The sequence below is a fragment of the Equus quagga genome, chromosome 5 (assembly GCF_021613505.1).
Source record: "Equus quagga isolate Etosha38 chromosome 5, UCLA_HA_Equagga_1.0, whole genome shotgun sequence".
Classification (NCBI taxonomy): domain Eukaryota; kingdom Metazoa; phylum Chordata; class Mammalia; order Perissodactyla; family Equidae; genus Equus; species Equus quagga.
In genome coordinates, this window is record NC_060271.1 from 55890737 (window position 1) to 55909709 (window position 18973).

Below are 18973 nucleotides of genomic sequence, written 5' to 3' on the forward strand. Positions count from 1 at the left end.
ATGAGTTTCTCCCTTACTCTTAAGGAGTTTTCTATGCTGTAGGAGCACAAAGGAGGGGTTCACCACCTTAACCCAGTGACAAATCTTAGCAGCATCAGTGGTGAGAAAAGATGTTCTGTGCCCCCACAGGTGATACAACATGAACCACATCCATCTCCTCTGAGGTGACCTTGCTAAGAAGGTTTTTCTTGGTACTGAGCCTCTCCACTTTATAGGGAACAAGCTAAATGACGTTACAAAGATCGTAAAGTTAAATTCAGAAATGGTAAGATAAATCTGGAGGGTACACCAATGCCTCTTCAGCAAGTCAGTGTCATGAAAAAAAAAAGGGGAGAGGGGATATTTTCAATTAAAAGATACTCAATGGCCAAAAAACAAAATACAATGTTTTATCCTATACGGAATACTAATTTGGACAAATCAAGTGTAAACTAGCTGAGTCTAATTACAGACTTTGCATTAAGGAAATATTTTTAATTTACTTAGGTATGATAATATTTTGGGTATGCTGGAAAACGCTTTCAAATTTTGGAGATATGTAATGATGTATTAAAGAGTGAAAAGTCATAAAGTCTATAATCTATTTTAAAATACTTAAGTATATAAAAAAATAAAATTCCTCTGCGCCATAGGCTTAAATTGAGTTTCACTAATTTGGTATTTGCAATAAATACTGAAATACACTAGAGAGTGTTAAGATATGTACTCAATTTGGAATATCATTAAGGTACATTAACCACTTTGAATCATTTAATTAAGGCAAGGGAATTTTTTTTAAAGATAGTTTTTGTAAACATATTCAACCTGAATTCAACTTGATCAAACATGGATTTTACATTGAGACCAAAAGAGCGCATTATTGATACAAGTCCCTAGAGGTCACTCTAATAACTTACATATATTTGTGTACCAAATTACAGCTGCAAAGCCCTTTACCAACACTTTACAGCTTCACATAGATGAAGCTTTGATTCTGACAATATTTTCAGAAGAATAAATATCTAATTATACTACATTCTTCAAGTTAAGTGGGAGAGCAAGCAGGGCAAAAGCATTTAATTTCCCCCATGCACAATGAAGTGAGCTGCACCACCCTGAAAGCAGTATACTGCTTAGTAAGGGGAACAGAGGTGGTGCAGAGTGGACCAAAAAAAGACAGCATCTAAATACTATCCTGGCAAATTTGTACCTGCAACAGGGTGCATGTCATCCTCACTGAAAAAGCGAGAAGGGATAAGTGGTGTGTGGTTTGTAATCAAAGCCCCCATCCCTCAGGAATGTCAGGAACCCGGTCAAGGCCCAGCCAGCAGGCGCCTCTTACTCTGTAATCATAGGTGGCATCTGGGTTCTCGTCACAGGCGATGACCTCAGGAGCCATCCAGTAGGGGGTGCCTATGAAGGTATTTCTCCTCCCAACCGTCCTGTCCAGCTGAGCACTCACACCAAAATCAACTGTGGGAGGAAGAGAAAGGAAGGAAAAGGGAAACAAAATTAACAGACACACACACACGACAAAGAAACGTGAGGAGGCCGTGTCTTCAGAGCAAACTGAAACAGCGACCCTCCACGGACACAACCTCCTCCAGGCCACCACCGTTGATAAGGAGTACCCCTTCCAGAGCAAGGCCACCAAGACAGCAAGATCCTCCACCAGTCTGGAAGCTCCTGGGAAGCCTGGCCCTGGCCACGCGCCTGAGCTTCCCCGACAGCGCCACCAGAGGGACTTCTGGACAAGCAGGGATCGTCAGTGCTTTCAGGAACATGTCTGCCACAAACAAGATCATGTCAGAGAAAGCCCCAAGTTCAAGAGAACTGACTGAGACCCATGTGACTCAGCTTCCAAAGCAGCACTAACCACAGAAAGAGAAGAAACCACAAAGGTTTTCTGGCAAGAACACAGCACTGAATTAAATAAAGAGAATCAAGCTAAATCACAAAGACACTAAGAAACACCCCCAAAGTACCTGAGACACCTACTGACATTTCAAAGGGACTCCTCCATCCCACCCCATTGATGATGGTGGTGGTCTCAGGAAAGTCCAAGGACGGGAGGCAGAGCTGGCAAGAAGACCACCATTTCTAATGAGTGCTTGCCACACCATCACTACACGCACGGCCATCACCACCAGCAGGGGCGCACAACCGTGGAGGAGCTCATGCGCAAGAGCTTACAGAGGGCTGAGATCACCCGCAGGGTCAGAGGTTCAATGTGTGTATGCAGAACATGCTCTGAAAACCACCTGGCCTGGAAGTGGGCCACGTGTGAATGCTCCTGAGACAAAGACACACAGGCCAGGCAGTCAGGGCGGTTCACGGCAACTTGGACAGCAGCAGGACCGATCACCAAGGGATTCCCGAGGGTCTACCCTAGGCTAGCACCATGGGGGTCAATGCAGGGAACACACAAGCTTGCTGAGTCGTTAGGGATGAGAACAATTTGAGTGCCTCCTATCTGAGCTTTGAGGGGATTTTCCAGCTGGGCAGACTACTCCTCCACAGACACCAACAACTGCGGGCAGGACGCCAGAAAGCAATGATGAAGATTGTATTTTTAAAGCGTAACTACTGCGCCTAAGATTTTTGAGAGGTGGACTAGATTCTTATAAGCATAAAGAACTTTGTGTGTGTGTGATACCTTAGTAGAAGAAAACTCACTGCCAATTCTGTTTAAACATTTGACAGAACCATTATATGAAAATGGGGTGGGAATATGATCAGATCCAGGTAAGGGAAACAAGAAATATAAAAGAACCAGTGTAAAATCATCTCCAGGAAGATCCCATGGGTTCCATCTACCCATCCATGCGTAAGTTTACTGGGTACCTACTACCTTCAAGGTACTCTGCTAGGCACAGGGTAAGAACACTTTGGTAAGTAAAACAATCCTACTAGCTGCATTCCCAGAACTTATACTCTGATAAAGGAGTCAGAAATATAAGTAAACAAACAGCTATATAATTATAAATTGTGATCAGTATTTTGGAGGAAACAAGCAGTGGGACACCCAATACAGATCAGAGGGTCAGAGAAGACCTCTGAGGATGAGGAAAAAATTGAAACTTTGAAACTGGGGGCAAGTGTTCCTAATGGAGAAGAGGAGGTACAAAGGCCCTGAGGCAATTATCAACAAAGTTAAAAATGAGTGACTGAGAAAGAAGGGAGAAGTGAGGAGGGTCACAAAATGAGGCTGGAAAGTAGCAGGGGCCACGGCTTTTTATGGGCCATGCTAAGAAATGTGGATTTATTCAAAGTGAAATAGGAAGCCATTAATGGTCTTTAAGCAGGAAAGTGACAAGATCTGATTTAAACATCATTCTGTCTACTATATGGAGAACAGAGCAGAGGGGAGGAGCAAGGGCTAAGGGAGATGGGAGCCAGGCTAAGCAATAAGCCCAGCTCCCACTTCTTAAATAGAACAGAAACAGAAAACATGGGTAAGAGACTGAACTTTTAGCTAAATGCAAATGGGGCAGGGGCACTGCTGGTCTGCACAGGGCAAGTATTGGATTCCGTGGCACATTCATCACATACCCAGTTTCACCTCTGCATTCTCGGTCAGCAGTACATTCTGGCCCTTGATGTCCCGGTGAATCACGTGATGGATGTGAAGATGTGCCAGTCCCTGAATAGGAAAGACACATCCGAATTTTAGGTCTTTGTCACTGTAAGTAAATAGCCACAAACACACCTTGTATAACTAAGTGCACACGCATGCCAAAAGTTTTTGTGAACGATTTTTAGAATATATAATTTAATCTTAGTGCATTTCCAGCAAGACATCACCAATAATACCACACAGGCAGGAAAGAGCACTCACGCCCCCATTCCAGCGGGTTAGGTCCCCGACGTGAGCAACTTTACCACTTTCTAGCTGCTCCCTGAAGACACACTTCAGATTACCATCTGCAGTTTCTCCGCTGTAATTTGTGCTATTTGTGTACAGGGTGGTTCCTTTCCCACGCTACACGTCTGTCTTTCAGTGGGTGACCCCGAGGGTATATTTGAACTAGACACATCCCAGAGGAAAAGCGAAGGGCTAGAGCAGGGTTTCAAGTTCGGCTTTGGAACACCGCCTAGTTGCTCCCCCCACCCCGCACAGAGACAAAGTGCTGACTGCTGATCAACCCCACTCCACCCCAAGTGTAAAACACTTCTGCCATCCAAAGAGCTTTATGGTCAAATAAAATACCCTTCTTTCCTAAGGAAATAAACCCGACTGGGCATATAGCACTTTTGATGACCTTCTATCTGGAATGAAGCCCAAGAAAGTGCGTGTCTCTTATGAGAGGTGCTAGAAGAACAAAAACACATTTTGCATCCAAATACAGTCTGACGACAAAAATGCACCATTCTCACAACTTATTAACTTGTTCCATCTTCAGCTAGAGAAGCCAGATCTATAGCCTGCCTCCTTAAAAGCAACCTACTTACTGTGAAATGCCTCAACTCAAAAAAAGCAGATTAGAAATAAGGGGATTGTTTGATTTTTGTAGGATTTTATTGTTATTAGTTTGTAGGATATGAGTTGAATATAACAGTTGGTCTAGAACACCAATTTTTCTAACACAGGGGGTTTCTAAACAATCATCTACTGGTCTGCCTGTGAAACAGAACAGAGCTGATGTGATGACTGTTTATTCTTCCACCGCACAGGATGTGCAGGGTTATGCCACAAAGCACTGACTAGGGGAAAAAGTACCAAAAATATACGGTATCTTAGGGCTATAGTTAGGAAGAAAAGTCCCTCCTTTCAGCATGGTATAACTTTGAAAAGCAAAAGAAGAGACCAGAACATGTAGCTTCCCTAATTCTTCCATAATGCCTACTTTCACTACCTCAGTTCATTGTTTACTCTCTAGCTTTCACAAACCCCCTTCTCACACTTGACAGGATTATCTTAGCAAATATGCATATCCACATCTTCTCCAATGTGACCCGCAGGCTCCCTTGTTCCTGAGGAGCAGTAAACAGTAATGTCCACCCCGTCCCACTGCCCTAGGACTGCTGCTTCTGCACGAGAACCTGCGGAAGGGGCGGCGAACAGCTCCTGAACCACGGTAACCTGAGGTGCGCCTGTCCTCAACAATGACTACATTTTCCCTAGATGAAGTACCTAGGAGGGAGGGAGGAGATGTGTGTGTGCATTACTACTCCCACGCCAAAAGTTAAGCCACAATTACTCCTGATTAGCAGAGACGAGTCCAAATACACAGTAAATACCCATCCTAGAGCAATGAATCTACGTTTCAAACCTGGGAAATACTGTTCCTGTAACTCTGTCTCATTCACAACAAAGGAGCAAAGGCTGTCCTTCAGTACTGGTTATAAAAGGCTCTGAGTGCCCATACTGAATATGAAATATGGGTTTCTACCAAAATGCATAAACTGCAACATACTCTGAACATGCAAGGGGGCTGGAATGAACATGCTGGCTTTGTTGGTAAACCTTTCGGTCTCAAGGGTTTCACTGGGCCGGCCCAAGAGGGCTTTTCTACTGGTGTCTGAGGCCTACATGCTCAAGACTCTCAACCTTTTGAGGATCTTAACATAGCAGCATCTGAACCTAACATCTACCAAAAAGTCAGGACAAGTCTTCCCACTACAGAAATGAGCTGCGCCCAGCCATGTCTTGGAGAACCGAGGTTATCGGCTGGGGGCGGCTGCCTCCCTTTCCCAGGAGAGCTCATCTCCTTCCCACTGCTTTCTCTTTACCAAAACTGACCCTTAGTAACTCCCATGATAAACACACACTAGCATATAATACACTGACTCTTCCAGACCATTCTAGATGAAACGTAAATAAAGGAAACTCTCATTTCAGGTACCCACTCAGATGGAAAATATCTGCTACATCTCAAAAAGATGTCCATTAAGCTACTATATTTAAGTCAATCAGGCGCTTTAAACAACCTGGGCTTCTTTTAAACGTTGCCTGAGACCAGTGGTGGTAAAACAGCTAAATATACTTATTGCATACGACAGGTAAACAACGCTGCCTGTGTACATAAAAACATGTATGATTGCCTTTGATGGCTGAAATACACTTGACACCTAGGACATTTATAGTCATGCACTGCACAATGATGTTTTGGTCAACCACAGACCACATATGTGATGGTGGTCTCAGAAGATGAGCACCATGCAGCCCAGGTGTGCAGCAGCCTATACCTTCTAGGTTTGTCTAAGTGCACACGATGATGCTCGCACAATGACAAAATCGCCTAACAATGCATTTCTCAGAACGCATCCCGTCGTTAAACGATGCATGACTGTATACTGAAACTTAGTTCTTTGCTTGAGAACTAAGCTACAATTCCCTACACTGGAATTATATATAGGAAAGGCATGTGTCAGTGTACGTTTAGAAGAGAGAATGACAACTAACATTTACTGAGAATTAGTCATGTACTCACTCATTACATTAAATGATTCATATACAATAACTCACTCAATTCTCATAATAACGGTGGTGATTCCTTCATAGGATTGGTACCTAAATTTTGCAGATAAAGAAAATAAGTTCTGAAAGTTGACTTTGCCAGGGATGTGTAGGAGAGAAGTAGCAGAGGCAGGCCTCAAAACCAAGTCTGACCAACTCCAGTGTCCACACTCTTAGCCACTTCTCTCTCCTGCCTGCCACGCTAACAGTCTTAAGTTATGAATATAACAAATACATCTTTCCATTAATTCGCCTCTATCACAGCAGTGTAGGCCAAGATACCTAGTTTCCCATTTTTAGGGTCTGTTTCCTATAACAATCATAAAAAGATAGGATCCTGATATTTCAATAATGAAATTTGAGTATGACCATAAAAAGACGGTTCTACACCTCACCTCCTACAACTAGCTGCCTTAAGGGAATTGCCTATTTTCAAGGGCTTCATAAAATAATAAAAAAGAAATTAAAACTTATCTCTATGAATTCTACATGGCATTTTTCAAACCTACAGTTGTCTATGAAACTTAAATATAAAACTTGGGGCAAATTTACCCATAAATGAAAAATAAAGTAACAATATATTTTTTCATTAGTGAGGGAAGCATAAGAATTAAACTCCAGTTTAACTCCATAGTCTTTATTTTTAAAATATGTTGTGTAAATGAAATCCAACCAAATAATTTAAGTGCGTAATTTGGCAGTAGAGAGAAAAACCGTGATGGTTGACCAAAGGACAGAGGCCCCCTGGCCACTCACACGCACTTCTCAAATAGTAAATATTAAAACCCTCTGCCCGTGCTGTCAGGATGGCTCTACTACTAGAAGGAATTATTTAGAAGCTGCTAAAACAGTAGTTCAGAAACTTACTCTTAAGATCATAAGCCAGCTTTCCAACTGGCTGGAAATAACATTAAACATTAGAACTTTTCCTCAAAAATATTACAACAGATTTTAACAGTTAACGCCAAAGTCCACAAAACAATTTTGAAAGCCAGCATTCAGCACCATCAATATTGATTTAAAAGCTTAGACACAGGATTCCTATAAAAACAATAGTTAGAGATTATTTCTTTTCCCCTCCACTCTGATTTTCTTTTTAATGCCTGGAGGATGAATTCAGGGAAATACAGAAAAACCATTTTTTGTTTAAGTCTACTTTCTTTAGGTGCTTGCCAGAGTCAAAACTGTGATGCAGCTTAAACTATCAAAGCTAACTAGCTATACAGAGCCCCTGGATGTCACAAAAAGAATAATCTGTACAGTTACAACTAATGCCGAGAAACACCTGTGACTAGGATGAAAACAGAAACACAAGACTACGTGTGGGGCACCAAAGCGGCGCCCTCTCCTTACCCTCAGTATCTCTCTGGAGATGTAAGCTATCCAGTCTTCCTTCAGCGTGTTCCCTTTGGTGTTCTTCACGAGGTCTGTAATGGACCCAGCCCCACAGAACTCCATCACAAGCTATAGGGCAGACAAGACACTGTGACTAACACATCCCGGCAGCTAGTGAGAGCATACAGATTCAGTACACACCCCAGAGAAGTCGGGAGAGCAGCCCAAGCCCTTCCACCTTTCCTAAAGACACGAGCACATGATCATTCTGGAGGCATCCAAATTACTGAGCGCTCATTTCACCATCCAGCTTGTCCACTATGTCTATTCACTCCCGGAGACTGAGAGTCTGAGATTTTACAGCACATCACCCACGTGGAGGCTCTGAAGTGCTCCTTCTCCCTCATAAACACACGCCTATGGGAGGACCATTTTGTTCTTAATTAATGCCCAACTATCAGAAATCTGATAGAAATACTCTCTAACATTCTTCTTCATTTGCCAGTCAAAGATGTCCTATTTTTCACACACTGTCATTCTCAAATTATTTTATGTTAACTGAGTTTAGTACAAAAGAGAAATGCTATTTTTAAGCAGTACATAATTTTTAAAAATATTATCATTTATAGTATCTAAATGAACAATATGAACACAAGTATATTTTTTAAAATGCCTAGAAGACAAATTGAACTTTCTAAAATTTTAACTACACTTGGATTTGGGCAATGAAGATAAAGGTAATTGTTTCCCTTTTACCTTCTTAATTTTGCAGATTTTCTACAATGGCTTTTAAAAAAATTTAAGTATTAATCTATCTTCCAGCTTTATAAGTTCAGCACCTTTGGCACAACTGATGTGATAACCACAGATCTGACAGTATCTCAGTGTCATCATCTTGAATAGAAACGTGTTCAACAGACATGAAGCTGAATGTTTCAATTCTAGAAATTTCTCTAGAATTTACGGTTTTTAATTAACCATTATCATTATTAACAAATTACTGACGTAAGTTGGTATCCTTGTGATTTGTCCCTCACTTCCAAGTGGTAGCTGAGCTTCCATGTTTTCCATAAATAAAAGCTTTTATTCTATTGCTTTTATTTTCAAGCTTCTAATTTCCTTGCTATTTGGTTATACTCCTTTTAAAACATGACATTTGATTCCTGAAACACAAAGTTAACTCTTTCCATACAATGTGAAATCAACATGAAAATAAACATTCAGTACACCTTCAACCAAGAGGGCCAAGGAAGGTCCCTAACACTAACTCCTTTTTCTTTGCCTTTCTCTCCCCTCCCTCTGGAAGGTCCTGAATGCTCTTTTAATATAACCAGAGAAAACCCCCAAAACACTCAGGAAACATTTGCCTACCCAGAGTTGGTCATCATGTCCTGGAGGGCTCTTTTTAATAAAAGCACCGTAGTATGTTGCAATATTTCTATGATGAGAATATTTCTTCAGCATATTTATCTCCAGTTTGATTTCCTCCTCTTCATCCTTAAGAAAAAATAAAAATAAAAATAAAATGTGTGGCTTTTGAATGACATACATCATTTTATTTTCCCCACACAGGCAATAATAGAAATGTCCAGTCCCTCCAGTAAGGTAGAGAGAGACATTCATTTCATCCTTATGCCAAGAACTGGGAACTTTAACGCGACTCATTGTTGGAAAGGTGATTACAAGCTATGCAAGAAATGCATGAAGTATAAAAGGTAAAGACGAATAGAGGAAGCAGCAGGAAGCACAGAGCATTTGGGATCCCAGCTATTCCACTATGTGACCTCAGGGAATTTGCTCCACTTCTCTGGGCCTCAATTTGCTCACCTGTAAAAATGGGGGGAGAAGACTTACTGTTACTATTTCAACTAATTACCAGGAAAGGCGGTTTCTTGTCTAGAAAACATCTGTCAACAGAAATCCTCTGGGAGACCCGAGGCAGAGAAGGCTCACCTCTAACAGCCTCACACAAGAGCAGCGCCCTCTGGCGAGGCCTGGGCAGGGGAATGGACCACAGACCAGCCGGTGGGCCCTGGATGGTGGCGTGCTCCACGAGAAGCTGCTACCCGAAGAGACTCAGGTGAGTCCAGCAAGCCCCAGTAACAAAACATCACTCGGTGACAGCGGGCTGCTTCAGACTTGGCTCATCCCCCAGCCTCCTGCTTTATTAAAATAAGATAAGCAGAGGAAGAAACACAGAGTTTGTGTGAGAAGATCAGAAGGGGAATGAAGGAAACAGATGGTGACACAGGTCTGGAAAACAAAAATAAGCTGCCCTCGTGAAGGCTGAAGGCTGCCAGTCTGCGGCTTTCTCGCTCCCACACCCCTGGGAGAAGCAGCACCAGCACGGGCATCCTGTCCCTTGTTGCATAAACACAGCACAAAGAGAGGATGCTGCCAAACTACCTGTAAAGAGTGATGCTGAGGAAGACTTAGAGGTAGCATGAGAATGAGGGAAAAGCAGAATTAAAGGGAGAAAAAAGAGAAAATGTGCAGGAAAAGAGACTGTCAAGGCTTGGTTAGGAAAGCAGTGTTCGAGGCAAGACAAAGAGCATCTTTGAGAAAAATGTGATAAGCAGATCTCTAGAATTCCCTTTACTACATACATTTTCAAAAGGAAACGATGACTGGCTCCTAACACTTCCTGACTTCCCTACAGTGACATCCTCATTCCACATCTGACTGTTCTTCCCTCTCCAGGAAAGGCTGAGGGCTTCTGAGCAGTCTAGGTGCGCATGTGTACACACACAGGAAAAAGAGACTGCGTTGTCAGTGTGCAGGTGTGCGGGCACACACACACCATGGGAGGGGAATAAGGAAGACGTTAACAGAGAAGAGAAGGTGAAGCGAGCGCACAGGACACACGCACACACACGCACACTGAAGAAACCTGCTGTTGCAGCCTAGCATCTTCAAAACCTGCGCATAAGGCCTCACAGGCCTAAAGTAAGTTTGGTTTACGAACACTGTTCTTTAAGACAAAGGCAGCAACACCATTCACTATGTTAATATTAATGATGAGACCAAATAAAACAAGAAATCGTCTTTTAAAATACAAGCCTTAGTTGTACATTACTGCTTTAGAAACCAAACAGATAACAAAAAATGTAATCATCTTAGAACAGTGATTCTCCAGGTGGTGGTGCCCAGCCTGGCCCCGAGACGTAAGTATTAGAACGTCAGCCCACATTCTGCAGGCACAGTTGTCATGGGACTTTGGCAGAGGATGACCGCAAACAGAGCACAGCCACATGGCCAAGTACAGTCTATACAATGGTCTGTGTAATAATTCTCATTCAAACCCTGTATATACGAAAATCACACCAAATGAGTATCATTTCAATCTGTGATTTAAACATGGGTGTGTTTAAAGTAGTAATAAAAAATGAGATATAGGATAACTATCTTAATTCTAAACAAAGTGAGTGATTAGCCTGGCTAGTATTACAGGATAACACACTTCTACTTGGAACCTTTCTTCACAGGAACTTTAAAATACTAAAATGTAAAACAGAAGGCACAAGGAGGCATGCCCCAAAGAGAACTGGAAAGCCCAGTTCATCAAAAGCTTTATCTTATGCTGTTTCCACACGATCACATTCGTGCTCATCGTGTGTAGTGACCACAACGTGCTGGGACAGGGCACACGGAGCCTGCTCTTTTTTGAGTCGGTCCCGACAGTTATCTGCGGGTCCTGAGCAGCCCGGGACAGGCCTAATGAGGCTTGTCAAGACTTACAGGTTCCTAACAAAAACCGACACGTGCCTATGGTCATAAACATGCTGCTGTTAGAAAGGCACGTGGTGTTACTCCTGGGACGAGGCCCACAGTTTAACATATTGGGCCCCAAAAGTCAAACAGACCACTTTCCATACACTGGACTGCAACCAGGTGTTTACAGAGTGAACTAAAGGTTTGATTTTTTCCTTTTGTCCCAAATCAGTAAACCAACAAGGACCTGGGGTATAAGGACTACACAGAAACACAAAGAACAATGTTGAACTAAATAGAGAAAAATGAAAATATTGATTTTAATTTTGTTTTTTGCTAAGAGCAGCGAATCACTTTGCGTCCTATTGGATGGCACAGACTCCGCTGTATGGATTGGTCCCGAACTCCAGCCCTCGCCCTCCTCAGACTCGCTACATTCCTCCAAGGGTCATTATTCCCTATGATCCTGCCAGTACTTCTCACTTCTTGACAGAAAGCAAATGCTACCTACAATTCTCCCGTGAGAAGTTTCTTGAGGTAGAGTTAAGGATCATGACATATTTTGACTAGTTTCAATATTTTTTTTCTTTTAGTGACACAAACCAATGTCTTCTAGAACCTAACTTGTTCACCACTATTTATAAAAAGAATCAAGAGCTTCCACAGGCACTTGATGTTTTTAGAGCCCATTGAGTTAAAATCCTTATGCATGTTATACATTTAAAAATTCTTATAGGCTTAAATTCAGTACTGTACACTGGTGTGAAGAACACTTACTCTGCATATTGGTAAACACTGCTGGCTGATTATCATGGCACAATGTACTTCCCTGAAATCTAAGATGTGCTAGATAGAGACACACAATTACTTTACATAATGAAATTATGATTCACCATCAACCATAAGACACACATCGTTACATCCTTGAAATTGGGCTGCATATTAGAATCAACGAAATATTATAATAACTTAAATACAATCAAGTTTGGCAATACCTTTTCTAATATGACTGAACCATCCAAATATCTTCCAGAAATACAGTAATCAGATCAATGCTGCTTACCAGAATTATTTCCGAGGTCTTAAGTAGCCAAATCCTGAAAGCGTATGAAACTGAACTACAAAAGATACTGAGAGGAAAGCATACTGTCCTCTCAAATTACTTTTTAGGATAAAATTCATATATACTTGAACATTCCTCTCCTGCTTCTATGATTTTAAAATAGGTAACTATTACACGTCTTATAAAATAAAAAGGGATTTAGCAGCACTAATTGTCCTTTATTGTCTAATTAAGAGTGCCCACCTTGGAGAAAAAGCATCAGAAGTGCAGAATCTGCCAATGGCTTTGGGCCAACTACAACTGGAACTCCAATTATGACTGATGTTTATAATACAGTGTTTTATGTTGTCTTTAGGGTACAGTAATAATGAACCAACTTCTGAGTTCAAATCTCCCTTTGGTCATTAAAAAACAAGTTTGGTGGTCTCACTCTAACATTTAAATACATACACATCACACCCACCACCACCACCAAAAACAAATACCTCCTCTAACCTGAGAAGATACAGCAGAAACAGACCTGGCAGCAGGCTATAACTGAAATTTAAAAACAACGATAAATCCCACATATGAAAAGAAAGTGGAATTGGCAAAACCACATCACACAAGTTTTTATATCCCATGTGTCTAGGCCAAGTTCAAATGACTTTGCCCTTCACTCTCCTTTTTAGGAGGCCACAATCATATACAAATAAAAAAAAATTAAGGGTAACAACAGAGGAGAGAGGACCTTTTGCTAAGAAAGGGAAGGCTCCCTCCTGGTTTTCTCCAAAGATGAGGCAGCTGCTAGCCTCTACTTAGTGATTTAATGCAGCTGATGCCAATTAGCATTTTGGATTCCAACCAGTGGGAGCGAACTCCCATAGAAAAGGTCTTTGTCTCAGGCTGGGATATGACTGGGCCAAGAGTCTTCTGTTGCCTTCCTTGGCTGCTAGGGGATGGGGGAGGGGAGAACATCTGAATAGTGGTAATTTTCAAAAGCAGCTATGGGTTTGTAAATGAGTCATATGACAAGCCCTGCTCACTCTACCACCTGAACATACAATATTATTAGTGGGGGTTTTTTTGTAATGACTCCTTAAAATGTTGTTTAAACTCTTGTTACCTAAATTCTCTATCCTTCAACTGATGGCAGTAACTACGTAAGGAGACAGGCCAACCTTAAGTAAGCTACCTGGGAGGATCCAAGAGGATTGGGAAATGTTCTGAACTACATCATCTTTGTTCCCAGCATACTCTTTACAGAATCAAGTCTAATCACTCAGAGTTCAACAAAAAAGGAAGGGCGATTCATTACTCACTCTATCTTTGTTAGTTGAAGAGAGGACTGACAAAATGAGATATGCAAATATCTCTGGCACATTTCACCACTAAAATGTATAGATGAATATACACTTAGAATGAAAATACAGTCATGTGTCACTTAGCAATGGGATATGTTTTGCCTTAAGTTGCCTTGACAGTTGCCTTGTCAAGCTCCAATCTACAGGACACAATACCATGGGAACGAGTGGCTTCGATATTGTAACTGGAAATAGTTCTTGTTACTACTCAATTTTAGAATCCACCCATCTTCCTCCTCCATTAGGGAATTAGTTACACACACAGAGTACTTGCTACTGGGGACCCTAAATAAAGCAAGGACCTGAAACCTAGATCCTGACTGAAATGAAAAGCAGATCTACCAGGTAAGGGCCAGTGTGACCAAAATCAAATCCTCCACCAAAACACTTGATTGTAATTGAAGGAAACTAGAATATGTCACCCCAAAATATGCTTCTTTGACATGAGGATTATTTTGAACTAAAAGCACCTGAAAAACAGCAGGTGCAAGAAGGGTGCTCTGACCTCCCCTTTTTTTCCTGAAAGCAAGAGATAAAACTCCCCTGCGAAAGATGTTCTTCCTGTATCAGTTGGAAAAAACATTCTTATCAGAGACTGGGAGTCAAGGCCAAGAGAATTCTGCACAAGCAAACCTTGTTAAAATAACTCTTAGCTCCCTTTAGCCTCCGCATATATTTTATTTGCTCTTCCACAATTGCCTCTCTTTGTCCAACCTACTGTAAAAGCATTTGGGTTTGCCACTTCTTTGGCTCAACCATTTTTCTTGTGAAGGCTCCTGCGTATATATGAAATATACACGTTAACAAACTTCTGTTTGTTTTCCTATCTAATTTGTCTTGTTACAGAGCCCCTGGTCAAGAACTAGAAGGGTAGAAAGACTTTTTCCTCCCTACATAATCAAACTTGAAATCATATTATGAGACCAAAAGAAGATCAGTAATCCAAAATATTTAGAAGGGAACAAAATAATATGTTCTTGACATCAACATTTTGCCATTCAAACACAAGCATGCAAGAATATTTAGATAACTACATACATGTTTTAATGAGTATACAGAAAGAAAAAAGAAGAAGATATGTTACCAAAGATTATCTCTGAGTTATAGATACTTTCTTCTTTACCTTAACTCATTTTCTACAATTGATATGTACTATTTTTCTAATTAGGAAAAAAAACTTAAGAGTTTAGGATAAAGGAGTTAGCTCCATAAGAATTCAAAATGAGTTTCTTTCTGGCAACTCATATGGTCCAGCTCCCTGTCTCCCTGGACTGAGGGTCCTCAGCCCGTCCTTGCCATTCTCGAGTCACTGCCCATCTCCCTGCTTTCCACCAACGGTTAGCTGTGCAGGGAGGTTGAAGAACTAGAAGCTTACTGGCTAATCTGCCTTCTGCTGAGCCAGTGGCACCACAGAGCTCTGGCTTTCATGGTCATTTCTTCCTGTTTGCTAAATGGTACCCATCCAGACCCATAACTTCTTGAGATTGGAAATTTCCAAGCTACAGTTTTTCCTGGAGCAAAGGAGAAGGTAAATGGAGCCCAGGATCACCCATCATGCTGTCTTCACTTCCCGCCCTGCCAGAGGATCCCTTAAAGAGAATCTTGACTCAGTCCACTCCTATCCTGCCCTAAGCCAGTGGCAAACCCCATGAAGTTTCCCATAGTGCAAGCAGGGAAAGAATACTTGCACAGTGAATAGTCTTGCTTAAAACCTTAAAATCAGGCCCAAGTGAGGAATGGCAACAAGGGACAGGGCTCTGAAGAAGGTATGAATGTGGTAAACAGCATATGTTTGTGCGTTTCTTCTGAATCCATTTGTGTGCTCACATGCACAAGAGCTCCTGCTTACAAATCTGACATGGCAAGTCAGACAAAGCTGAGCTCCGGAAAAAGTCTTCAATTAAAAAGAATGAAGCGGGGGCTGGCCGGGTGGCGCAGCGGTTAAGTTCACACATTCCGTTTCAGTGGCCCGGAGTTCGCCGGTTAAGATCCCCCGTGTGGACCTATGCACTGCTTGTCAAGCCATGCTGTGGCAGGCATCACATAAAATAGAGGAAGATGGGCACAGGTGTTAGCTCAGGACCAGTCTTCCTCAGCAAAAAGAGGAGGATTGGCGGCAGATATTAGCTCAGGGCTAATCTTCCTCAAAAAAAAAGACCAGATTTACTCTCCCATGTGAACTAAAATTAAACAAATGAAAAACTTTTAAGACACTGGCCATCAAGGAATGAAGGAGAGTGACGCCTGAGATGGGAACTGTGAGGAAAGCCCTACAATTGCCCAAGCATACTGCCTTGAGAGATTTTCCCAGCTGCAGCAAAGGGAGAGGAAACCCAATCAGAGCCCAGAAGAGTCTGAGAGTTGGGGATACAGAGCTGAGAAGCTGGGGAGTCCAGGGCAGCTAGAAGCTTGCAGGACAGAAGACCAGAGATGAGAGAGCTGCAGAGAAAGGACGAGTGAGCTCTGGAGATGAGATGCCCCTTGAATACTCTGCAGGCACGGCTCCACACATCCTCATTAGGAAACTACCTGAGGTCAGGGAGAGAACCCCCAAAAGGAGCAGGGGGAGCCACACCCCGTGCTCACAAGGACAGGGAATAGTGCCTGCTGCACTGGCCAAACTGGAAAATCTCACCACTCACGGGAATTTGGGTACAGCCTTCAGGAGGCTCCTGCCTCAACAGTGGGGCAGAATCAGCCCTAGATTAAATTCTGATCTGATCCCAACAAAGAAATCTTACAAGGATGAAACCGTTTCCAAGTAACTAACTGCATCCCAGAGCAAGGCTCAAGAAAATTATAAGAATATAAAATATCCAATACCCAATAAGTAAAACTCACACATCTGGCATCCAATTAAAAATTACCAGGCCTGCAAGGAGCAGGACAGCAGAAACAAATACGGGGCGGGGAGATCAACCAGAACTGACACAGATGACAAAAGTAGCGGACAACTCTAGACCCCCTATCCCTGTGCCTGCGCCTCAGGAGGCAGTCCCCACCACACGCTTCGGGCACTGGCCTCTGAAGGAATGTGACACTCGGTGTGTTTCATGTGGTCCACTAAATGAGAACCCAGAGCATTTAGAAAGCAACAACGTGGATTTACAAATGTTCCAATTCCTCAACCAGGGTGGCAAAGTAAAAACGCCACACATCACACAGACCATCTGCTCCACTTTCTCATCACTAAAAGAATATAATCATAATTTTTTAAAAAAACTTAAATCACTCATAGGAAAAAACCTGAACGAAGCTAATGTGCAAAATCACCCTACTTTTGATGAGATCGTTAAAACAATTTTTGTTTGATCTCAACTGCTATCAGGAAGCTATTAGAGCTTATGCCTGAATCAGAATCAAAAGTACAGAAGCTGCCAGAGTGAAGCAAGCAACTACTCTTTAGAGCACACGTGGAGAAGTGCTCACCGCCAGGTTAGCGGCGCACAGTGTCTAACGGTCAGTATTTACCTAGCTCAGTGAGTTTCTAATTCTGACCTTGAGGATATTTAGCGGCCATGCAAAGATTCTTGGAATGTCTCATAGTTTTACCATACTCTTTCTCTCACTCTTCCTGTCTGCCCCACTTCCCCCTAATTCATAAACTACCCTAATTTCTGCTTATATTACCCTGACATGTTTCATGATACACCACAGTAAGCGAGTGAAAAAAGGAAAAAGAAGAAATCAACCAATGATCACCTAGAGAAAAGCAATAAAATCTTCCCTCGGCAAACTATCTTTCAAATGTCATAGTGTTACACCAAAAACTTCCACCCTGGCTCTTGGTGCTTGCCGCATAACTGGAATTTGCTATGGTGTGCCAATTATGGCAACAAGGAGATAAGCTGTAGTTTAAATGTATGCACACTGCCATTTTGTTACTCTCAAATAATTCTCTTCATTCTGGATAATTGGCATTTCTGGAGAGAAATCCCCCTCTTTGTTCTGAAATGGACGTCTCCACTCAAATACAACTGAGTGACCTCTGAACATATTTCACATGCCTGGAGAAGTCTCTGGAAGATTCTCATGGAAACCACAAATGAAGAACCATTCCCTCGGCTCTGAGTATTCAAAGATGCTTTCCACAGAAGTCATTCAAGAAGACATGACTAAGTTTCACATATCTTTGCATAAAACAGAAAACAGAATCAAGATATTCCAACTCCTGACAGACACGCCCATTTAAGAGATTTTAGGTGACAAACTCACGTAAGAGCCTTCATTTGGCAGTGTCACGTGGCGTCTACTTGATATTCCGGGGAGGGGATTTAGCACGCAAGTGTAGACCACTCCAACACTTCTTTTCTTACTACTGTGGCGCAGAGGAAAGCTATAGGATGGCACCAGCAATAGTGACTGCAGTAATTAAACCTCACCTGCTTATTTTTCAATTCCAAGTAGGAAAATAACTTAAAATCTTTCCCTCCCAATTTTCTCTACTTTTTAGAAACATCAATCATGTGAAGAGAGAAAATGAGAGGACTACAGAATCAGAAGCTTCAACGTCCCAAAAGGAAACCTACCCCACAGAATCCGCCTATGAGGGATCTGGTTCTACAGGGCACCATCTGCACTAGACCAGATATGTAAACTGACCTCCTATCACTTAAAAAAACCCAAAAGAGAAGTTTTGTTCTGAAACCAAACCAGTATATTCGGCTACAGCCCACTGGGTCATTGGGCCTTCTTGGGAAAAGTCCTGTTGGATGGTTTACACTCTGCCACAGAAATTCATCAAGATGTGTCCCCTGCCCCCAAGCTGGAGAAACCCTCTCCTCTCCAAAAGCCTCCCTCCACCTCTGCACCACAGCCATGCCAACCGCACATCTCAAGCTCCAGAAGAACCCAGAAAGGCAAACAGAAACATTCAGTAGCATAAAGTCACATGCTCTGCAGACAGACAGGTACTGTCTTTCACAGCACACATCGTCCTACAATGATTAGTTCAAAATCTATCTTCTCTATGAGAACATAAGCCCCAGGAAGGCAGGGACTTCTATCTTGTTCATCTCCGTACCCCTGACAGTGCCCACCACACTAGATGTGTACAACTGTTTACAGCTGGATGCTGGTAAG

The 18973-nt window shown here is 42.2% G+C and overlaps 1 protein-coding gene across 49 annotated transcripts in view; it reads right to left on the bottom strand.

The window, feature by feature from the left end:
* MAP4K4 (mitogen-activated protein kinase kinase kinase kinase 4) overlaps positions 1 to 18973 on the bottom strand; it is a 102212-nt gene that overhangs the window by 61511 nt on the left and 21728 nt on the right. For all 49 annotated transcript variants that reach the window (XM_046662464.1, XM_046662458.1, XM_046662466.1 and 46 more), the window contains exons 2-5: positions 9146 to 9271; positions 7793 to 7903; positions 3532 to 3622; positions 1322 to 1452 (exon numbers count right to left, since the gene is read on the bottom strand). In XM_046662464.1, coding sequence (XP_046518420.1) covers positions 1322 to 1452; positions 3532 to 3622; positions 7793 to 7903; positions 9146 to 9271 — 459 coding nt within the window. The remainder of the gene's footprint in view (positions 1 to 1321; positions 1453 to 3531; positions 3623 to 7792; positions 7904 to 9145; positions 9272 to 18973) is intronic.